Source organism: Scardinius erythrophthalmus (genome assembly GCF_964197995.2).
Source record: "Scardinius erythrophthalmus genome assembly, chromosome: 6".
Taxonomy (NCBI): domain Eukaryota; kingdom Metazoa; phylum Chordata; class Actinopteri; order Cypriniformes; family Leuciscidae; genus Scardinius; species Scardinius erythrophthalmus.
The window spans coordinates 21,059,067-21,083,827 of NC_138226.1; the positions used below are offsets into that span (position 1 = coordinate 21,059,067).

General features: G+C 36.7%; 2 protein-coding genes across 4 annotated transcripts; one reads left to right on the forward strand and one right to left on the reverse strand.

Annotated features, from left to right (window-relative positions):
• Positions 1-8: 8 nt before the first annotated feature.
• Positions 9-11,733, reverse strand: faima (Fas apoptotic inhibitory molecule a). 3 transcript variants are annotated; one of them, XM_081367591.1, is made up of 5 exons: positions 11,535-11,733; positions 10,590-10,725; positions 8,776-9,004; positions 7,007-7,056; positions 9-1,173 (listed from the first exon to the last, which is right to left on the reverse strand). In XM_081367591.1, exons 2-5 carry the CDS (start codon positions 10,701-10,703, stop codon positions 1,027-1,029), a joined length of 540 nt encoding a protein of 179 aa, XP_081223717.1. In that variant the 5' UTR covers positions 10,704-10,725; positions 11,535-11,733; the 3' UTR covers positions 9-1,026. The 3 variants fall into 3 exon arrangements, with proteins under 3 accessions (XP_081223717.1, XP_081223718.1, XP_081223716.1); XM_081367592.1 differs by lacking the exon at positions 11,535-11,733 and adding an exon at positions 11,425-11,517 and having other exon boundaries at positions 11-1,173; XM_081367590.1 differs by lacking the exon at positions 11,535-11,733 and adding an exon at positions 11,306-11,465 and having other exon boundaries at positions 11-1,173.
• Positions 11,734-13,447: 1,714 nt separating this feature from the next.
• On the forward strand, positions 13,448-18,619 carry ndufa10 (NADH:ubiquinone oxidoreductase subunit A10). Its single transcript, XM_081367750.1, has 10 exons — positions 13,448-13,662; positions 14,084-14,252; positions 14,425-14,640; positions 14,775-14,861; positions 15,019-15,140; positions 15,447-15,526; positions 15,751-15,805; positions 15,884-15,969; positions 16,116-16,224; positions 18,374-18,619. Exons 1-10 carry the CDS (start codon positions 13,588-13,590, stop codon positions 18,440-18,442), a joined length of 1,068 nt encoding a protein of 355 aa, XP_081223876.1. The 5' UTR covers positions 13,448-13,587; the 3' UTR covers positions 18,443-18,619.
• Positions 18,620-24,761: the final 6,142 nt, after the last annotated feature.

A 24,761-nucleotide genomic window follows, 5' to 3' on the forward strand; every position in this document is an offset into this window, starting at 1 on the left:
AACTTTCCTTAGATTTAGATAAGAAAATATTTATTACAGAAATATAACAAGACCATAACAAGACATTTTTTAAACATTTGTAGTGTAAGAGTTGCTCTACATATAAAAAGATGAAATACATCAGGGTCAAATGAAGATTTTAACTGCAAATTTAGTTTAAATTCAATACTGACGCCACCATTCTAATACTTTATTTAAATGTAAATGAAAAACAATCAAATCAAATTTCCATTCTACTAAGAAAAAAATATAAAATAGTATTAACATAGCTTGATTCATATTTAGATTCAGATTATTTTTCAGTTCAGTATGTCATGATAAAATATTTTCACATTTAAGATCATCGTTTCAGAAAGAAGCTGATGTTAACAAAGGACTAACACGTCACAACATCTTGAATTCACCAGACACATAAAGACTGAATGAAAGAAAATATCTTGCTTGTCACAAGGCCTTGAGCCAAAGCGTCTAAAAACACAGTCACATTACAGTATATTTCCAGAAGAAAGTTATTGCTGAAGTCTGACCCTATTTAGAAGTCGTTGGGTGAGATTCTGGACAGAATATTCTAAACAAGTACACATGTTCACATTTAATTCACAAGGAGAGCACTCTATGCTATTAAGAACATGATTGTGCAACCGCACAAAGAATAAACAATTTGACATCAATAGCCTTGTCTATACATGGCATGGCCATCATAACAAACTATCCAGTAAAGGTACAGCCATCCTCACATCTTTTAGTGTCAAAGTTAACTGCACCTTGAGAAAAAAAAAATACATTGACATCACTTCCAGGAATTAAGAAATGAACCGTTTAAAGGGTTAAAACACTCACTCTAATGTTGCTGTGAGGTATTATAGAAATATTACTAAACTATATGTTTGTAAGACACATCTGTCTCTCATGCCTTAAAATGGCCCATTACTGAACCAGCACATGCTGATCTGTGGTCAGAACATGCTATTTCAACCTCCATATATACACTTCTCATGAGGATGGATAATCCAAACACTGTCACTGTCATTCTGCCTCAGAGATTTCCATGCCGTCCACCAGCATTGTGTGAATGATGCCGTCTCGTCTCTTTCCGCTGCTCACAGCCTTGATGCAGCAGTCGTGGTCGCCCAGAGAGAAGTGCGTCTCTGTGCCGTCCTCAACAAACTCACCCTGAGGAGCGGGAAAGATCAATGTTTCTCTCTTTAATGAATGCCAGTTATGGTAGTCATGTATGTTGTGAAACCGGTACGCTCAGTAGGGCTGTGACCGTCTACTTTGACAGTGTCAAACATCAGTCACTGTGAAAAAATCAAAACTATCTACATTTTTACATTCTCTTTGCCCTGTTGCTATCAGGGAAATGAATCAGTAATTAGATAGTTGTGCAGTACTGTAATTTTAGAGTGAGAGAAAATAAATCCTAGACTACTTTGAATTTGAATCGAATCGTTGAATCAAAAAGATTCCCACCCCTATTAGGCACTTTCTTTCGGATTTGTCTTCCTGTTTCGAATGCGCATGCGTCGCGTCTGAGCGCGTTGTTGTCTTTGGAGCTCCATCGATTGATTTATAATTCTTGATTTCTCTTTAAACTCACTTACAACGAACATTTTCTACTTTTCCTCACCTCATAGTTATAACGCGGATTGTTGAGCAGACGCGTCTCAAGCCTAGTGATCCAACGCTGGATACTCTTATAGGTTACGTCCGTGGATCACGGCTGAACGCGTCTTCTCCGCACTCATTTACAAACAAACATTTTTTCGCCTATCGTGCGTCTACTCTACACCCGTACCACTGAAAAGACGGATTATATCCAAGACTTAAGCCATAAATTAGTATTAATATTGATAGCACCACTGGTAGCGTCGTTGCTAACTTAACTTACTGTCCATCTGTTAAAATGGCGAATATATCAAATGTAAGTAGTCTACCTTTTGGTGCAGGTGAGGACACATTTGAGCTGCACGCGGTGCAGTCTGAGCTGGAAGCTGTTGAGAAACAGATCCACGACCTTTTAGTAAGAAAAGCCGAGCTGATAGACCGGCGGTTAGCTCTTGAAACATCACGTGCCGAGGCACACAAATCAGAGACTAACGTTACTAACCCGATGACTCCGACCTCGTCTACTCCGTGCGTTCCTCAACATCGGTCCCGAACGTCGAGGTCGCGATCAGCCATGGTCTCGTTCACTCCGGCTCCAACATGCCATCACGAAGCCTGGATTTTTCCGCAGCGGAAGACGCGAGCCAGGTCTAGACCAAGAAAACTCTCTCCGACCCTCCCGGTTTTCGAGATATCCACACAAAACCGCTTCTCCCCTCTTCGCGAAACAGAACGCGATGCTGTGATCATCGGCGATTCCATCGTTCGACACGTACACGCTACGTTAAATAAAAGTAAGGTGCATAGTCACTGCTTTCCTGGTGCTCGTGTTTCTGAAATCGCTGCTCACGTTCCCGAGATTTTGAACGAGCGCGTCGGAACTGTTGTCCTGCACGCGGGAGGGGCCGACATCAGGCTGTGCCAGACGGAAGTTCTGAAGAAAGACTTCAGGAATCTGATCGATACGGTACGCAGCACATCGCCTGATATAACGATTATTGTGTCAGGACCGCTTCCCACGTACCGACTAGGTCATGAAAAGTTTAGTAGATTATTTGCGCTTAATGAATGGTTAATGTCATGGTGCAATGAGCAGAAACTTCTCTTTGTAAATAATTGGAATCTGTTTTGGGAGCGTCCTAGGCTTTACCGTGCTGATGGCTTACACCCAAGCAGATTCGGATCGGATCTTCTGTCAGATAACATCTCCAAAATGTTAAATACCTTTTGACTAGTAACCAAAAGTCCAAATCATAGTCTCTGCTGCACCAATTTAACTGATATAAATAGTTTAGAACATTGCATAGAAACTGTGTCTATTCCTCGTTTAGTGAGATCAAATCATAAATCTACTGCAGGATCTAGAAAAAATCTAATTGTTATTAAACCAGAAAATGTTGCTATTGGTAATCAAAAACAATTTTTAAAGCTAGGTCTTCTAAACATTAGATCACTCACACCTAAGGCAGTTATTGTAAATGAAATAGTCACAGATAATAGCTTCGATGTACTTTGCCTTACTGAAACCTGGCTTAAACCAAATGATTATTTCGGTTTAAATGAGTCTACTCCATCAGGATACTCCTATAAGCACGAGCCCCGTCTGAATGGTCGTGGCGGCGGTGTTGCAACAATCTATAGAGATCTTCTCAATGTTACTCAGAAAACGGGTTATAAGTTTATTTCATTTGAAGTACTTGTACTAAATGTTACGCTCTTAGATGTTCGAAAAACATCCCTATTATCTCTAGCCTTGGCTACCGTATATAGACCGCCTGGGCCTTACGCTGATTTCCTAAAAGAGTTTGCAGATTTTCTCTCAGACCTATTAGTTAACTTCGATAAAGCATTAATTGTTGGAGACTTTAATATCCATGTAGATAATCAAAATGATGCGTTAGGGGCTGCGTTTACTGATTTATTAAACTCCTTTGGGGTCAAGCAAAACATTACCGGACCGACTCATCGATTTAATCATACACTCGATTTAATTATATCACATGGAACCGATCCAACCGATATAGATATCATTCCACAAAGTGACGATGTCACTGACCATTACATGGTAACTTGAATATTACGTACTCCTGTAATATATCATGCTGCGCCGCGTTATCGATTAGGCAGAACAATCCTTCCATCCACCATAGATAATTTTTCAAACAGCTTATCGGATCTGTCTCAGCTGCTCAGTGAACCCAAACAAACAGATGAACTTGAGGAATTAACTAGCACTATGAGCACCATTCTCTCTGGATCATTGGATATTGTTGCGCCCATTAGATTAAAAAAGGTCAGAGAGAAAAGTAAAGCACCATGGTACAACAATACTACGCGTGTTCTAAAGAGAGAAACCCGTAATTTAGAGCGTAAATGGAAACAAACCAACTTAGAGGTCTTTAGAATCGCATGGAAAGACAGTATGTCACGTTATAAAAAGGCCCTAAAAGCGGCCAGGGCTGAGCATCTACGCAAACTAATAGAAAACAACCATAACAATCCTAAGTTCTTATTTAACACAGTGGCGAGACTAACAAATAAACAGATGTCTCCTGAACAAAATATTCCATTACAGTTTAGTAGTAATGATTTCATGAAGTTCTTCACTGAGAAAATAGAAAACATCAGAACCACAATTGTAAACGTTCAATCCTCAATCGCGCCTTATAATTCAGCCTCAATTATCACCCCGCAAGAACAATTACAGTGCTTTACAACTATAGAACAAAAAGAGTTAAATCAACTTTTTACTTCATCTAAAACAACAACATGTTTACTAGATCCTATACCAACTAAACTATTGAAAGAAGTGTTACCTGTAGTGGAAGAGCCTCTCCTCAATATTATTAACTCGTCTTTATCTTTAGGTTATGTTCCAAAAACATTTAAACTGGCAGTTATAAAACCTCTCATTAAGAAACCACAATTAGATCCGAATAATCTAGTAAATTATAGACCCATTTCAAATCTACCTTTTATGTCTAAAATACTAGAAAAAGTTGTGTCCGCTCAACTGGGCTCTTTCTTACAAGAAAATGACACCTATGAAAAGTTTCAGTCTGGGTTCAGGCCGCATCATAGCACTGAAACTGCGCTCGTTAAAATCACAAATGATTTACTTTTAGCTTCTGACCAAGGCTGTATCTCAATATTAGTTTTACTTGATCTTAGTGCTGCGTTCGATACTATAGATCATACAATACTCTTAGATCGACTACAAAATTATACTGGTGTTCAAGGACAAGCATTAAGCTGGTTTAGATCGTATTTATCTGACCGCTACCATTTTGTTTATTTAAATGGAGAAAAATCTATCATAACTCCAGTAAACTATGGAGTGCCGCAGGGATCTGTGTTAGGCCCTCTATTATTCTCAATATATATGCTGCCACTTGGAAATATTATAAGGAAACATGGAATTAGTTTCCATTGTTATGCTGATGACACTCAAATCTATATTTCATCACGGCCAGATGAAAACGCTAAATTATCCAAATTGACAGAGTGTGTTAAAGATATAAAAGATTGGATGACGCATAATTTTCTTTTATTAAATCCAGACAAGACAGAGGTACTACTTATCGGTTCAAAAAACCACCCACAAAACCTCTCACAATACAACTTTAACATAGTAGGATGTCCTGTTACTTCATCCTCTACAGTAAAAGACCTGGGTGTTATATTAGACTGCAACCTGTCTTTTGAAAATCATATTTCATATGTTACAAGAACAGCCTTTTTCCACCTTAGAAACATTGCTAAGCTACGTAATATGCTATCTGTTTCTGATGCAGAAAAGTTAGTTCATGCATTCATGACCTCGAGACTAGATTACTGTAATGCGTTATTAGCCGGTTGTCCTGCATCCTCAATAAACAAGCTACAGTTAGTCCAAAATGCCGCTGCTAGAGTTCTAACTAGATCAAGAAAATATGATCATATAACACCGATTTTATCATCTCTACATTGGTTACCTATAAAGTCCCGTATTAATTACAAGGTATTGCTACTGACTTATAAAGCCCTAAACGGCTTAGCTCCAGTCTATTTAACGGATCTTCTATCGCCCTATAATCCATCGCGCTCTTTAAGGTCACTAAATTCGAGGCTTTTGGTCATACCTAGGATATCTAGGTCCACCAAAGGAGGGAGAGCATTTTCACATTTAGCACCAAAACTCTGGAATAGTCTTCCGGATACTGTTCGTTGCTCAGACTCGCTCTCCCAGTTTAAAACTAGATTAAAGACGCATCTCTTCAGCCAGGCATTCATATAATACTTTTAATCCTACAGTTAAATCCGACCTCTAGTTCATAAACGCCAGAGGAGAACTGGCCCCCGACTGAGCCCGGGTTCTCCCAAGGTTTTTTTTTCTCCATTAGGTCACCTGATGGAGTTTTTCGGTTCCTTGCCACTGTTGCCTTTGGCTTGCTCAGTTGGGGATATTTGGGGATATTTAATTGAATTAATCAATCAACGATACTATTGATCAGCATTACCAAACGTAGACGTTCCACTAGAAACAAACATTGATGTATTGTTCTAATTTATTACTGTGAAGCTGCTTTGATACAACCTGTGTTGTGAAAAGCGCTATATAAATAAACTTGACTTGACTTGACTACTTTGCTGATTTTACTACAAATAAGGTTGCACAAGTGAACTGATTCAATCGGATGGGATTGTTTTTCCACCAGTGAACCAAGACTGCAATACATGATGTGTTGTTGATCTGAGACTGAATTAAAGGCTGATCAACTGCTGTTTACTGTAGATATATCCACTTTAAAGGGCAAGACCTTTATTGAGAGGTGCTGAAGTGCCCCATTATGTTTTTTCGGACGTTCCCTTTCGTGCAGTGTGTAATATAGCTGTTAGTGAATGTAAACGTTCGAAACGAAGTCGAAAGTGCACGATAAATAAAGTTCTTGTCTCCCAAAAAGAAAGAAATACTTTAATGTATTTGCTAAAACTAAGACTAGGGTTGGGGTTGTTATTATTTCCAAAATAATAATATAATAATAATAATACAATAAAAAATAACTATAACACTTTACAATAAGGTTTCATGAACTAACAAAGAACAACCATTTTTACAGCATTTATAATCTAGGTTAATATTAAGATATAAATATAATATAAATATAATATTGTTCATTGTTTACTTATGTTTGTTGATAACACATTATGTTATTTTATACAACTTGAAATGTGAAAAGTACAAATTAGCGTACTTAATACTACTTAATTTAAGTCCTTAATTTAGAAATTAACATTAACCAACATTAATACATGCTTTAAAAAGATTTCTCATTGCTAGTTACCAAAATAATACAAATTTATGAAAAATAAATAAATAAATAAATAAATAAATAAATAAAGCAACTGCTGGACTTACAGCTGTTTCCATTTTCTGTCCATTGCACCATATATCCATGGTATCTTTTTCTGTTGAGGATGGAAGAGTTTATAAGTGATGAATTAGCAGATTGCATGATGAGTGATAAAGATATAAACAGCAATATGAATAGGCCTATTGCTTCACCATACTTTCAGTCTTCATACTAGCCTCACTGATTATTTAGTGAGACTGTTGCTGTGTTCCAATTCGCCTAAAAGTATATACTGTTTAAGAGAAAGTACTGTATGTAAGAGAAAGTACATACTTTTGAGTGTGTAGCAGAATAGGCAAGCTTTGGGATACACTACTTCTTCATAATTGAAGTGCATCCTGTCAATCATCTTGTCACAGTTAAAATTCTCCACATTCAATTTAATTTAATTTTCTACTGTTTCGGAGAGAAATGTAGCAGCACGTTGATATGCCAGTTGTGGGTCTTTAATGCGGAGACTCTCCTCATGTGTTTGCAATTTGTATAATGGCGCATTTAAAAAGTTAATGACCAAACGTATATTTACAAAAGCTCACATTGCTGTAGCAGATGAAATATAATGTGGATAACATTGAATAAATATTTACCTCTCTAACCGTCTGACTTGCACATCTGCAATGTTTGTAGTTTTTTAACACTTATTCGTAGTTCTAATCGAATTAGTGTGTGCACGGATCTGCACTTCGGATTCTAACCGTAAAAAGTCAACCATCTGGGTATCTTTGGAATACTCATTTCAACATACTACGATTTGGGACACGCTAATTATCATTTCAAATACTATTTAGGACGGATAGTGTGTGAATAGGAACGCAGCACGTGACTTACTGTAAACCTAGAACCACAAGAACCTTGTGCTGAGCCTTTCTTTTTGACACTTGACTTGTCCTATTAACTAGATTATTTGTCAGACATTTTCATACAATATCTGTGCACCATTGGTGTTTAAAAGCACAAGCCAAATTATCGCAAGTAATGATTAACCTTAATAACATTATATTATATGATGATGATAACATGCATTTGGGAGGATCTGAAAAAAGAAGAGTTCTCAATATCAGCCTGTGGTCTCCTATGGTTGTAGCAACCTACTCCCCCCTCCCCCCAATATGAAACTATTCAGATATTTTTGTTGAGTTGTCCAGCATAACTGTTATTGATAAATTCTTAATGGCTAGTTTTCAAACAGTCCAGGCCCAACATTTGTTGCTACTCCCTGGATGAGCCATATAAACATATAAATCAAAGGTCTGGAAAGTCCTTGGAAGCTTCTCTTTCACAGTTAACAATGTTTATAGACCACGTGTTTTCCAACTAGGCCATATGCTCCATTGGCCTGAGCTGATAAAAGTGCTAATGTTTGTTCACTAAAGCCAGACATCCACCTGCTCACTAGCGCCCCCATCAGACTGTTTGAGAATGTTTGTGTTTTTATTATTAGAAGCGCCTCCTATTATTAAGAACTAATTAGTTAAAGCGATTTGCAATCTTTTTTTAAACCTTTATTTAACCTAAAGTTAATCACTGCTGCTGTGCGGCCGGTCACAGAGGATAAGTGAGGAAAGGCTTTCAGCATTTCAGAGATCAGCTGTACTTTAGGGACATAATAGAGGATTGCTTTACACACTGTGTTTACCGTTAACAAGTTATCAGCCTATTTCTATTAAAATTAATACTTGCTTTTGGATGCTACATTCTAGTAAAATACAGGAGTGGAGGAAACAAGAGGGACAAACTTCATAACAGATCAATCAAACTCCCTATTTTTTCTTACCCAGAACCACCCTGCAGTCGATGCCATCCAGGTTGAGGAGCCATGTGCTGGTAACTTTGGAGCGATTCTCCATGTACTTCTTCAGGCTCTGTCCGTTGATCTCTAGAGTGTACTCGTATGCAAAGCCACTCACTGCTTCTATGTTAATAGTGGCCTTCGTGTCTGTGCCACCCACATGAAAAGCCTCCTTTCCAACCAGTTTGAACATCCAATCTCTCCGTATGACTTCCTGTGAAAGTCACGAACAAACGGTGAGACACCTGCACTTATTTTCGAATCATTATTATAAAATACACGTCACATTATTTCTGTATAATCATCACCATCATCTAGTGACAAATAAAATCCAAAATCACACAACTATCTGGAATACAGATTCTTAACTGCATTATTGATCACATAATTGTCCCTGGTAACCACTTTTCTACATAGATTTTCATCAATTATTTAGTGTGCACTAGTTTGTTTGTTTTTTAATGCCGTATCAGCTTCTTTGGCTATTTTCATTGCAAGAAAATGTATGGTAACTAAAACTACATCAGGTTTTTACAATCAATCTTTGCTAAAAACTTTGGTTTATTTGGTTTAACTTTATTGAAAATTTCTTCAAGAGTGGTAACGGAGTAAAAACAGTTTTTCACAGGGTCAAAACCAGCACAATCTAATAAAACGTGGGTTTTGACAGACAGAACATGTTGGCGGATCTTTTCCTAATATTATGTCATCCTGGAATGGCCTGTTCGGCTACGGGTATAAACAATCTGGTTTAGTGTGCACTAGAACAGTAGTGTACATTGTCGTTCAGAGGTTTGTTTAAAAATGTATCCTGAAAACATGGTTAACACAAAAATATTAAGGGATGTAAATATTGATGATAATAATAAGAAATGTATCTTGAGCAGCAAATGATTTCTGAAGGATCATTTGACACTGAAGACTGGGGGTATGGAAAGCTGAATTGTCAGCATCATTACAGGAATAAATTACATTAAAAAAATACAAATTTAACTTCAATTTTAAATTGTTTAATTAATTATTAATTGGCAACTGATCTTCTACATAGATTTTCAAAATGGCAATGTCACGATCTCAGCCTGTGTTCATGTCTTGTGTAAGAACTTTCCTGTCTTGTGCCATGTTTTGCTGTTTTTCATGTTGATTAGTCTCTCCAGGTGTGTCTTGTTAGTTCCCTTGGTTATCCTGTATGTTCCCATGACAATCAACCACACCCCCTTGTTACCTTGTTAAGGTGATGATACACAGGGCAACTTTTTGAGCAATGTTGCTGTGTAATCTTGCCGAGCGATTGATACTTGAGCACTTTCCCATTGAAAATGGGCAATACATTTCTATCTGGATAATTTTTATCGGTCGTGGGCCCTGTGTCTCATCTGGTTGCCTTTTGACGGCAACATTGCTCAAAAAGTTGCCCTGTGTATCATCACCTTTAGCCTGTGTATAAATTGCCCTTGTGTTTCTCTTGTGGTTTGTCAGTCGTTGTTTGCTGTACCATGTTCCTGTCCTGAGTTTCTTTGTTTGCCCTGGATTACCTGTTTGTATTGTTAAAGTAGTGCTTGCATGTGGATTCTTTCTCCGCTTCGTCCCTGCCTCTCCGTTACAGGCAACACACTAACTGCAACTTTTTTTTCCATCCAATTTGTGTACATCCTTGTTATTACGAAATAATTATTAAAATGAAAATAAACCCAAGTTTTCACTTTGTAATTTGTCATTAGTGGATTCAACAAGTACTATTGAAATTTTACATGGATTGTCCTCCTGATTGTCAGCCATGTGTATTAAAAGAGTTTTACCTTTCCATCAATGTAAATAACCCGTTTTCCTGTGGTTGTGCCATGTTCAAATTCAATCCTGTGCACACCATCACACAAAGCCACTTCCCACACAGCTACAAGATCTCCCGACATCCTCCAGAGTCCAGACCAGAACCTTACAGAGATATGAGTGAATCGCTCATTAGATCACATGGATAGTAACATTACTAATAGTCAACACGAGAATAGACTGAAATGAAACGAGTTGAGTTGAATGGAGATGAGTAACTTTACAGAGTAATTACACTGCAGTCGTACACACTACTTAGAGGAGATAACTTACATAAAGAGAATCTGGCTTATATACAAATTCAATAGCATACGTTATTTGATAGAAAAAAATGTGTGCAATGATTGTTTTACTGTAGTAAATCTGTTGTAACTTAAATGTACAAATCAGCACTGGATTTTGAGCGACATAAGTCTAGTTTCATACCCAAAAAAACGCTAAACATTACGTATAATAAAGAATAAACTCTAACAGCATTGTTAAATGGCCTAATGTAAATAAATTAAATAATTGTGGTCTGAAAATAATTGAATTAACGTTACATGACTTACTATTCTTTGGTAAGAACATTTAAAATACCTTGACTAGCAGTAAACGTGATATGTGATACTGAACAAGCTGTCGGTCGTTCAAAACACAGATTCAGAGCAGTAAAGACAGTAAGTTAAAGAATACATGTAGTTACCGATCCCAGTCAGAGCAGAAATAAACCGTTTCTCTGTATATTTGATAAGGAAGCCGATTTTAACACAACTGTCGCCCACAGCATCAAAACACTAGCTCCAAAATTAGCCAACAACAAACCTGCTCCAGCTAACAACAGTAACTATAGCAACAGCTTATTCTTCTGTCCGCAGTTGTGCGAGTTTAAAAGCCACAGTTGACTCTACTGACATCTATTGACAATAACTTACGAGCCGTTAATATGCACGATGTGACGCTGCTGCCACTGGAATGCCACAAATTTTCCAGCACACAAATATGAACATCCATTTCTATTCGGGTTTTCACATGTAGAATATCTTCAGAGCCAATTTAATTCTGGACTGTTAGACATTCTCTGACTGTGCGCGATCTCACCTCCCATAAACCACAGGAAAAGAGTGTAGCGCCATCTGGTGGGGATGGACAGTGATAAAATATGTAATCGATTCCTTTATTGGAATACAGTCCTGTTCCGCGTTCGCAAACTATGTACGCAACTAACCTAACTCTAACCAAAAAGTAGCCTACTTAAAATTGGTTAAGTTCACTGTATAGCCTACACTAGTGCACGCACGTAGGCCTACTGTAAAATAAATTGCGTTCCATTTATTTATTTATTACGTTTATTTCATCAGTGTCCATATCAATTTTGTGCAGAAACAGTACCGTAATGAAAGAACTAACCTTTGGTTAAAATGTATGCATGTTTAAAATATTCAGCTGATAAATCTTTTGAAAGTGTATTTTGATAATCAGCCCCCTTCTGTAATATTATTTTGACTTATTTGTTATTAATGTATTTATTTTGTGTTTGTTTGTTTGTTTGTTTGAAGTTGTTTTTTCTACTATTTGGCTTGTATTTGTATGCCTGCTTATTTAAGTTTTCTGATGTTTTGTGTTTCATTAAATAATAATAATAATAATGTCATTTTATTATTATTAATATTATCATCATCATCATTTAATTATTATTATTATTATACAATAATATAGGTAGAAGACTCTCCAAATACAATCATACTACAACAACAACAACAACAACAACAAACAAAATAAAGAATTGCAAGAAGAACCAATCCCAATACATTTATAGGTAATAATGTTTTTTTTTTTTTTTTTACCAATCAACTTCTTTATAATTTTTAAATATAATTTTCATTTTGATCAAGGCTTTTGTCAAGAAGAAACCACATGACGCGCCATGGTCAAAAATTGCCTTACTGTAGCCTAGATATGACGCTATTAGATAAGGAACAAAAAATAAACTAAATGCTCAAATAACACATAAGTATACACATATATATTTATTATAGTTATGTTCAGGTATATTCAGATGCATCCAAAAATATAGACAACAAAGTTGTGGCATTCACAGTTCCAGAATTCAATGTCAAAATCAATAAAAGAATTTCAGATAATTTATCAGTAGGCTAGCCTAGCCTATATACGGGGGAAATGACTGCAATCCTAATGTCAGTAGCCTACAGTGGGTTGAGGAGAATAGACCACTGAGGACACTGATGCTCTGATTCAAGCTCATTATTAATGACATTAGAAACAGGTCATACAGAAAGCAGAGCAGATGTGCTGACTGAGATCCTTCTGACATTGTGATTTGGTTTCTGATGATAGGATTAGAAGTGAATTTCTGCGGGGTACCAGCTCATGTAGGAGTTAAAGGGAATGAGATGATCGCAGATGAGTGTGCAAAGGAAGCAACAAATAAAGCTGACATAGACATTAAAATATAGTAAGGCTGAAATGAAATGTTTAATCAATCAACATGTAGCCTAAGGAATAGATGGCAAAAACAGTGGGAGGAAAGAACAGGAATATGGTTTTATAACATTCAAAGTATCGTAGATAAAGGCAGACTAAAAGGGAGAAATTGAAACGAAGAAACAATCATTTCAAGACTTCAAGATTTGGGCATACTGCACTTAATAGTAGCCTACATTGAAGACAATAGGAAATATGAAAAAAAAAAAAACTGGACAAAAGGACACAGTAGAGCATGCTATTGATATGTCCTACTATATATATATGGAATAGTATGATGGGTGATGCCATCTTGACCTGCACTAAAATGCACCTAAAAGACATAGACAGTATGCTAAAAGTTGTATGCCAACCGCCATAAACAAGCCAGAAGAAGAAGAACCACATGACCCACCGATGACGCAAAACTTCCGCGACGCGACACAGAGATCCTTCGGCGACATTGAGGATCATCAGACTCGCTGGAGTTTCTGAAGTTTCGCGATGTCGTTGCGGTTATTACGGCTGGTTGTGCCCTCGGGTGCAGCAGCTTGGAAAGCAGTATCGCCTGTGTCGACGGTAAGATTGAAAAAACAGCCTCTACACTCCAGGACGAAAGGTTTATCTATTCTGTCGGGCCTCATGTAGTCCAGCCTGAAGGACAACAACAGAACTACAGCTGTGGAAATCACTTCTTACTGTCAAATTAATGCATCTATTCATATGTTTATTGAATCAATGCAACTTTAATTGTAACATGCATTCACGTTTGTTCAGACATGACCAATATCAATGGATCTCCGTGTGCGGCTGACAGTAGTTCTGTCAAAACATACTTGTTTTATAGTTTTGTATTTAAGAAGTGTGCCAGCAGTAATTAATCGCTTGAAGCCATATATAGATACTTCAGCTGAGCAGGACAACATATGTACTTGCTGTCAGACCACATCATCTTAATGGTTGGAAACATAACAGGATATTTTGATACCCCCCCCACCAGGCTCAAATCCACACATGTGCTGTCAGTAACCTACAGTATGGATGGTGGGCTTATACTCTGGGGGAGAGGACAACCTCCCGCTTCAAGGAAAACAGCAAGATCATTTCCATTGATGGCAACTTGGCATCTGGAAAGGGAGCACTTGCACAAAAATTGGCTGATAAACTGGGTAAGACAATTTCTGGCTCCCTCGTTTTTTAAAACACCACACACACACACACACACACACACACTCTCTCACACACACTCTCTGTTTCTTAATGCATTTGGGAATATAATATTTTGTGTTCTATTCTTTACTATTCATATTTCCTAGAAGTATTCAATGTTTCTCTCATTAGGGATGCTGTACATGCCAGAGCCAGACACGTACTATGTTGACAAAATGACAAAGGAGAAAGTTCCTCTAGATCAGGCTTTTAATGGAAACTGCAGTTTGGAGAAGTTCTACTTGGAGCCCAAAGCCAGTGACGGTAACTCTTACCGCCTGCAGTCTTGGATGTACCTCATGAGGTTGCTGCAGTACTCTGATGCTATTGAACACCTGCTCTCTACAGGTAACCAAAGCTGTTGATGAAAACCCTACAGCATGAACAGATTTTCCTATATACAATGTTTTTGTAAGTTGTGGGAACGCAGTAACAGTTTAGGATATTTATGTCTTTCTCTCTTCTCTGTTTCCCTTGCTCAGGACAGGGCGTTGTTCTGGAACGATCTCCATTTAGTGACATGGTTTTTTTGGAGGCCATGTTCAAGGAAGGCTACATCCGCAAGCAGTGTGAGTGATTATGTCTGAAATTCATATTTATAAAATATTATAGAATGCAGGTAAAATGCTGTTGATGTCTGAAGTGGTATTGCAACTGATAATATATCAAAACTGTTTTTTGTTGATTGAAATTAACAGGATGTATGTGTTGGTTGCTATTCTGCAGGTGTGGACCACTACAATGAGATTAAGAATATCAGTATCTGTGAGTTTCTGCCCCCTCATCTGGTCATCTATGTCGACTCACCTGCTGAAGAGGTCCAGAAGAATCTCAAGGCATCAGGAAAGGTGTGTGTGTGAGGATCATGTTGGTCCAAATAATTCATATTTTGATTATAATGTGTAAAAATGACGCTGACAAAGATTTTCAATATCACACAAAGTAATTGATTACAAAATTATTAAATTATGGCTGGTTTTAATGTATAGTTTAGTTTAAATTTTGCATAATTGTAGTAATATAAAAAAAAATCCATGTTTTTCTGCATGGAGGCTTTTATTTAAGGAGAAATATTTCAGGAGATTTTGATTAATTCAGGAAGCGCTGATTATACAATGATGACAGTGAATTTGAATTTTCATTGCCTTATACAGTCATACCTCCAGAATGTTCCTTTAAGCTACCTGAAGAGCATTGAGACTGCATACAAGAAGACCTTCCTTCCTAAAATCAGGTCAGCACCTAATATTCATTGTATTATTGTACATAAATGTTATAATTAATATAAGTCCTGTAATTATTGTAATTGTATAAAAAACATTAATAATATTATATAAGTAAAATGATCACACTTTAGATTAGGGTTCTATTCTCACTATTAACAATCAACCACTCAATAAACTACTAATTACTGCTTATTAATAGTTTTAGTTTTGAAAAACTGTATCTCATTTTCAGTGAAGAGGCAGAGGTTCTTGCCTATGACACAACCCAAGCCCAGGACATTGAGAGGGTAAGGTTCAAACCTGTATGTGGAGCACTTTGAGGCAGGCAAATGTCACTGCTTTATGACTTCACTTTGCCTTTGCAGGTTGCAGAGGATTTTGAATACTTAAAGTTTGAGAAGGGCCCTTGGCTGGAGCAAGATGATGTCACTTTCCACCATATGCGAATGATGTAAGTGCTTGATTTATTTACATTTCACTCATGTTTTTTTTTTTTTTTCATAGATTTTTGCTAGTGTTGGCTGTAATTATTATCTTCCCAGCTTGGCCACATCCTTGAGCACATTGAATAAATGTACCCTTTCCCTTATTCCCTAGGGTGGAAGACAAGCAGAGGGTAGCCACCCTGACCTGCGTCCCCAAATATCTCCCAGAGGTCACAATCGGTGCTCATGAGTTTGATGCTGCCTACTATGCTTTCAAATCGGTATGTGCCCTCCACTGAAACTGTAACAGTACATGTAAAAGACTGATCATAAGCCACATATAGGTTGTTTTGCCAAACAAAATAATTTTGAACAATGTTGATATTCAAACAGTTGACTTTCATAGTTTCATTTTTTTTTTCTCATGCTATGGAAGTCAATGGGGCCCATTAACTGTTTGGTTACCCATATTCTTCAAAATATCTTCTTTTGTGTTCAGCACAAGAAAGAAATTCATATAGGTTTGGAACGACTTGAGTAATGACAGAATTTACATTTTTGGGAGAACTATCCCATTAAGACCTAATTATGCTTAAACCTTTAGCAATTCCAAAATTCATATTTTTTATTAGAAGTGACGGTTAATATTGACTAGATTAGATCCTCGATTAAATGCGAGTACTCGTTTAAAAAAAAAACGTTGATTGCAAATTACCTGTGTCTAGTAATCGGCAAAATACCGGAAGTGACGCTTTCAACGGACAAGAATCCATGAAACGCATTATTAGACCAATATATTAAAACCATTTAAAAGCCATACTATAGCATAATGCTATTGTGAATTCACAAAGGCTGCGATTCAGTTAAATAAATGTATGCCCTGCGGGTTTAATATATATAATTTATCGTCTCAAACTCCATCTCTGCATATGCTGTGAGTTTAGTTTGCTTATAACGCTCATCTGGGGACGCAATGTGCACCATTTCATCAGATTTGTAAGATAAATCAGTTATAAATCTACGCCAACACAGGAGAATACATACATTTTTTCCAAATATGCAAACATTGTGTTTCAAAATAAGTTTAAACCCTCGCTCTGAGTTTGCATGTTTTGATGTCCACACGTTCTTGTTCAAGAAATTAGTGACTATCGTTCTATCGTAAAGAACTGGCCAAATATTAAAGATTAAGTTAACATTTTAATTAAAGGGATAGTTCACCCAAAAATGAAAATTCTGTCATCATTTACTCTCCCTCAAGTTGTTCCAAACCTGTATGACTTTCTTTCTTCTGCTGAACACAAAAGAAGATATTTTGAAGAAAGGCGGTAACCAAACGTCTGATGGACCCCATTGACTTCCATAGTAGGAAAAAAAAAATACTATGGATGTCAATGGGGACCAGCAACTGTTTAATTACCAACCTTCTTCAAAATATCTTCTTTTGTGTTCAGCAGAAGAAAGGAAATCATACAGGTTTGGAACAACTTGAGGGAGAGTAAATGATGATAGAATTTTCATTTTTGGGTGAACTATCCCTTTAAATGTCGTTTGACCAATATTAAACAAGGATTTGATCTTGCTGTAAAGTGTAACAACACCAGGCCGTTGGCGCCCTTTGCAGGCATTTGTTATGATATATAATGTGCATAAGATAATTGTGTTGTTCTGTAAAACCATCTGATTATTTGCTTTTGATGCTTTATTTGAACCAATTATGATTGCCTCATTGTTATTATATAATGTATGAATTAATTCATTTTAAAGGTCTTTTTGTTTAGGTCTATTTTTATATCTCCACAAAAAAAATTACTCTATTAATCGTCAAAATAATTGATCAATTGCTAAAATAATCGTTAGCGACAGCTCTAATATTAACTATATTAATTAAAGAGAGTATGGAAGCAGTGATGCTTTAGGTGCCTCGCTGATGATAGATCTGCCTTAAATGATATTTCTGTCAGATACATTTGTGTACAAGTAATTGCATATGTCCAGGAGCCCAAACAGTGTCCCTTCAAATGCCTGCACAATGATTGAGTGTTTTCACAGATCAGGAGTGTCACCTGAGGACATTCAGTGATGTCGGTGGCATTACAAAATCAGTAGACAGACTTTTGGAGTGGGTGACAGAACACTTTGTATGGCCATTAGTGATTCCTGGCAATATTATATTGATCTTTGGGAGCGCTGTGTTCAGCCATCAGATTTTTCATCTTTTCATTTGCTCATCTGATCACCACCTTGTCAGTGTTCGCGCGAAAACATATGGAGCTTTACCTCAGCCCAGAGAACATGTGGAAGTGGAGCTCATGAATATAGATTAAATGTCTAGTCTTTTACACTTTCAGTGCATTTCTTTAAAGGTCACTGTAAAATGTTGCAAGGGCTTTAAAGAATCTAACATGTGATATGAAAATCTCTCCTTAGCTCCCAGGAAAGAAGTACGCTGAAGGCTATAATGAAGACGTTGGTGACAAAGGCATCTGGCTGAAGTGAGAAACGCCAGTGTCGCTGGAGGGCGAGGGACATCTTAAAGATAGATTCCTTGTGGTATTTCAACCATTTGTCCATGTCCCATGGAGAAAGATGTATTCTGCTCTTCTGCTGCGGAAGATATCATTGTACATTGCTATTAAAACATTTATTGTATATGTTAAAAAACGGTTTCCTTTCATTTTGAGTAAGTGTTGTTTGTGGGTGGATCTTTTTGAGTTTGACTCAAGTTCTGGTTCCAAGGTCATGGTCCAAGGAGGCCCCTGGGCATGACTTTGACATACGTCTAGGGCCCCTGGTGGTTTGTTTCTGGCTATACAAATTTAGGGGACAGGTCAAACTGAATGTGCTTACGACACTGGTGATCAGTTTCAGGCCATGTTGCTTTAGAGGCCCCTGGCAATATGGAAAAAACTAGATATGAGACTAAAGTACAGTAAAGTCAATTAGTATTTTTAGATATCGTTAAAAAAAACAGAAAATTATGCAAGGAATGTGACATCTAACTGAGGTATTAGCTATGTAAGGGAAAAATCAATCTGCCGGCCGATATCTTATTTTGTTTCATTGCGGTGAGACGGTGACTAAACACCCCAATTAAAATACTTTTTGTTTGAAATAGCACTGTGCAAACTGGCCGCAGCTCATTAGACACCTGAAACCAGTCGTTTCTCGTCACTCAGATGAGATGAGAGGAGATGATATGAGTCTGCTGCCGGTAAGAGAGCGGCCGCGGGTCCAGGAATAGAGCCGCTGCTCATTTGTTCCTGAGCGCATCTCATATTACCATCATTTCTCATATTCTGCCCTTTATGGGTGATTATTCACCAAAATCTGCAATGACGCTGAAATAAAAGTGGCTGTTTGGACAACGCCGGCCTTCAGATTCCCTTAGCTTTCATCAATTTTTACACTACTCTGAGTCCCTCTATAAAAGGGAATGGGATTCCATAATTTTAGACTCATTTAATACTTTGGGAGAATCTGTTTTCCTATTAAGCTGAAAATATCTGAGTGGAGAAAATGAAGAAAAAGACCTGAAAGTTCCAAAATTAGTCCCAAAGGAGATCCAACAGGTCTGTAAGTACAAGTTTATTTCATTTTAAAATGACTAAGAATATCATTGAGGTGTGGTTGTGTTCGCCGCCATAATTTCTCATTTGTTGTTTATGTTGTTAATCATGTCAGCTTGGTGTTTTAAATGTGTCATTACAAGTGGTTTTGAATGGAAACCACCAGAGGGCGCTTAACATAGTTTGAGAATTATAGTGTCACAAGAGAACTGTTATTATCTTGCCTTTGTGTTTGTCGTAAGCCCTGGCTATATGAACGGGATATTTTACCAAAAAATGAATATTTCGTCATCATTTATTAACCCCCCATGTCTCTAAACGTATGATTTACTTTCTTCCGTGGAACACAAAAGAAGACCGTCTCAATCACCATACCCTTAGCCTATATGGAAAAAGATGCAATAAAAGTGAACGGTGATTGAGGCTATCAGGCTCAATTCTGCAATGATTTTGAATTTAACAGAAGAAAGAGAGTCATAAGGGTTTAAACATGATGCTAGAATGTTAATTATAGAATGGATGTCCCTTGAAGTTCTACTTGTCTTGCTTTCCTCAGAGGAGGGCACTGTTGTACTTCCATCCTAAAGAAACCACTCTTCAAGTCTCTTATGGATTCATGTCTCACAGAGCAGAACACTTTCCCTTTCTCCTTCACTTGTTTCTTGTGTATTTGACTTTATGAGGCTTTTATTTTGACAGCACTCTTTTAAATACATAAATATTTCATACACATAGATCCTCCCACAGCTGTTATTAAATGCTCTTTCAATGCAGGTCTAACTTGGCACGGCAAATAGGACTCTGAATTTAAATTTAAAGTGGTTAGAAAAGTGCTACATTTGAATTAAACTACATTAATGCATTTTCAAAAAGGGTTTAAGAGGCTGAATTAAAGCGGTTAGTTCTAGTGAATTTGCTGGATCTCTGTATTTGTGCTGCTGTGGATGAAGGACTGTCACATTGCTATTTGAGTTGTCGGTTATTGGTGGTGTTATCAGGCAGTTTGGAGGGGTGGTCTGCTAAATGAGGAGGATGGAAAGATAAACAAAGCTAGTGTAACATTGCTGACAGATAATAGACACACAGCAATGCCCTGAAGCTACATGAATGGATGTAAAATGAACCTTGAATAATGTCAAGGACAAGGCAAAATAAACTCAACCTGTGACATAACAGTGACAGCTTCAACTTCTGCTTTTGTGCAACATTTTTCTTTTAAAAAACAGCTTATGGCATAGCCTGCACTAAAGGATTGGGGTCAGTATGTTTTTTAAAGAAAAGAATTTTAATCCACAAGGATGTGTTCATCTATTAATTTACATTTGCCATCAGAAATAAATTATATTAGGGGATATATATATATATATATATATATATATATATATATATATATATATATATATATATATATATATATATATATATATATATAATTATATTACTGTTTTTACTGTACTTCGATCAAATAAATGCAGCCATGTTGAGCATAAGAGACTTCTTTCAAAAACATAAAAAATTGTACTGAGTGCTGACCCCAAACTTTTGAACAGTGTATGAATGTGCAACAGATGAATTCTCACTAGCATTAGAATAAATGCGTTGCTAAATCAAAATCAATTTGCAGGGTATTCTGAATATCTGAACCTTGACATTGACTATAAACCAATCATATCAAATATGACATATGTTTTAAAATACTGCATTATAATTTAAGAAAGAGCGGAGCCCAAGGTCATGTTTAGTTACATTCATCCAGCAGTTCTACATCTTTCTATATAGTTTTTTAATAGTATGAATTTGCTGGAAGATATGATAATTGCCCATCTCTGGCTGAGATCTGCCACACCTGAAAGTTCAAGACCTTTTGTGTCCCTCTAAAGAGAAGCTTTCACACTGCTTAAAAACCTGGGGCCACAATTTCACAGTTAGACCATCTGGAGTGGGTCTCCTTTTGACAACTCTCAGTTTTTCCTCATGTGACTTTAATCACATTTCACAGCTCGTTTTAAATGAATCATTTACATGCCAGGAAAGAACACTATTTGCTGGCTTTGATTACTTGTGTACTCTTGTCAAAGTGATTGTGGGTTATTTTTGAATTTCTGGAGACTTTTCTTTCTTTTTTTTTAAACGAAAGGCGAGTTTTATTTACTACCAAACAGGAGCAGAATTTGCTGAGAACCAATGAATACTGAACACAGTGAATAATATTTAGATAAACTGTGACGCAACCAGTGCCGTTGCTAAACTTCATTGACCCCTTGTCAAATTTGTATGTCCCCCACAAAGAGAGTAAAATCACAAATCATTAACTTAGTTCAGTATACTATAAAAACAAATAGATTTAAAATTGGCTAACAAATAGTAAAACGGATGAAAATGATGTAAATGTGAGAAAGTTCTTGAAAAACATGCCAATTCCAAATTAGCAACTCATGACAACATACAAACTAGCCACTCAGTAATTGCTTTAATGGTCTGTCTACTTTTATAGGTTATCATCACCTTTGAGAACAGCGTCAGATAGCTCTCTTTGATGTCTCTCAGCGTCCATATTTCTCATGGTATGTCAGACTTGTTCTTGATGATTTCTACAATGTTACATGGGTTCTAAGCCGCCATGATGAAAACCACTTTCATTTTCAGGTATTCTTACCTCATCTGCTATCAGATAAATCATTTGTCAAAACTGTTCACATTGAGGCGCTTTCATGTCAAATCTTCAAATCAGGATATCATGCTTGGCTGAGATTTTTGTCAGACCTTGAAGTCACTGATATCAAAAACAAGTGCACATATTTCAGCTCCTATTAACAAAGTCTTTCACATACATTTTAATCGTCTGGCCTTTAAATAGATGCTTTAATCATATTTCCATATGTTAAACACACTCAATGGGAAAAAAGGGGGAAGTTTCTTGAGGGAATCTCTGGAAATCCAGTTAATTTGCTCTCTGGCTAGAATTAAGCCCGGAGCCATCATAAATTACCATTTCATTAAGATTCAGAACCCAAACAGATTTAAATATTCATGGATTCTCTCCTTTCTCTGATTAGATTTTAATTACACGATATCGTCTTAAACAAATGAGGGACGTTCGCATAAAGGAGCTATTTGTTTTGAGGGATAATGAACACCTGAAAGGTAGAGCTGCTTCAAAGAGCAGAAGCATTTATCCGACGAGACACAAAGGGCCCCTCTGAGCCCTGGGTTTTGTCTTGTTTCTGTCAAAGAAAAAAGACAGAAGGAAATAAAAAAAAAAAACCTACACCCCGAGCACTCTGCGTCACACCTGGTCAGAACCTCCAGTTTGTTCTTCAACCCATTCATTCCTTCCTTTCCTCCCTGCCTTTGTTGAAAATTTAATGACCTCTAGTAATTATTCAGAGTGGTGCGATACAGGACTCGTGTACATGATGGTTTTTTTTTATAATGCAAGTTACACCCATCAGCTTTTCTGCTCTTTCCCCCAATGAGTATTCAGATATTCATGTAAATTTCTCCATTTTAAATTCCAGGCAAGAGAAACATGATGCACCTGTCGTGACCAAGGTTGATGTAGAGGTTGCTGTAGACACGGCGTTTGCAACAGGGTTAAGGCAGGGCCGGATCTAGACATTTGGAGGCCCTAGGCAAAATTCATGTTGGAGGCCCCCCACCCCCAATAAAACACACTTGAAACAAATATGATTCCTAACCTTTTTATTTATACAACATTTAATTTTAAATTTAGTATATTTTTACTTACACAGTACATAAGTTTGGACAAATTACTATTTGTAATGTTTTTGAAAGAAGTCTCTTATGCTCATCAAGCCTGGATTTATTTGATCAAAAATACAGAAAAATAATATAGTGAAATATTATTACAATTTAAAATAATGGTTTTCTATTTTACTAGGCTATACTTTAAAATATATTTCTGTGATGCAAAGCTGAATTTAGTGTCACGTGATCCTTCAGAAAACTTTATAATATTCTGATTTATTATCAAATGTTAGAAATGGTGCTTAATATTTATTTTATAACATGTGATACTTTTTTTCATGATTCTTTGATTATTAAAAAGTTGTTTTAAAAAAGTCTTCAATATCACTTTTATAAATTTAACACATCCTTGCTGAATATTCCTGTTTTTTTTCTGTATTTTTGATCAAATAAATGCAGGCTTGTAGCATAATAATAAACTTCTTTCAAAAACATTAAAAATAGTAATGGGTCCAGACTTTTTACTGGTAGCCTATCAAACTTTATCTAAGCTAATCTCTTTTTTTGTTTAATGAAGATGTTATTGTTATTGTTGTTATTTTGCTGTTTTATTCAGTTTATTCACAGTTCCAGAATACCACTTCAGTAGATGAACATGAACGTGCTTTTATCATTTTTCTGCGTTATGGGCAGGATTTTTCCCTCCCATTTAATCAATATTGACTGCAGATATTGTCATATTATTAATATCAGTAATATGTTATTATGTATTGCATTGCTACCTTAAATATGCTATACACAAATCAAGTGGAAGAGAAAGACACGATCGCTACTGAGCAGGAAAAAAAATCTAAACTAATATTCCTATAGGCTTTGATGTCAGGGTATTATCTAATCATCAGCATCAGAATATAGAAGATAGACCCATATGAGATCTTTTATTTGAAACATTTAAAAATGTTGCAGTGTGTTGGTTTTTTAACTTTGAATACAAACGTCTTGTCTTTTACTTTTGTAGCTTTTTTACTAGTCAGCTCTGGACGCGATGTTATTCATTGATTGTACGCGCAAATTCAAAGCGTCGCGTCTGGGCACGTTAATGACGCTCGCGCTCTTTTAAACTCATAAAGCGGTGAATGGTTTTTCCAGAAATGACGCTGATCTACAGTATCCCACAAGTTTATATTTAAAATACATTGCAATCACACCAAAATCGATGACCTGCATTACGAGCTGTGCTTCTTTGCGTGCCTATTTCTGCTTTTGCTTCGCACTCAGCACCTGATGGATGCGTTCGTTGACCGCCTCTGATCGCCTCTGACGTCCCCTCGGACTAAACTGGCTGGCGCCTCTACAGTCATGGGCTGGCGTTAATGTGACGTAATGTAACAGTCTATGGTTAAGATAAACATCGTCACTATTTTTAGTTGATTAATAGGCTACATTTTGAAATAAATTGTAGATAGGACATTTAATTTTTTTTTTTTTTTTTTTTTTTTTTGTCCCTCTGTCTGGGCCCCATCCCGCCAATCGGGCCCTAG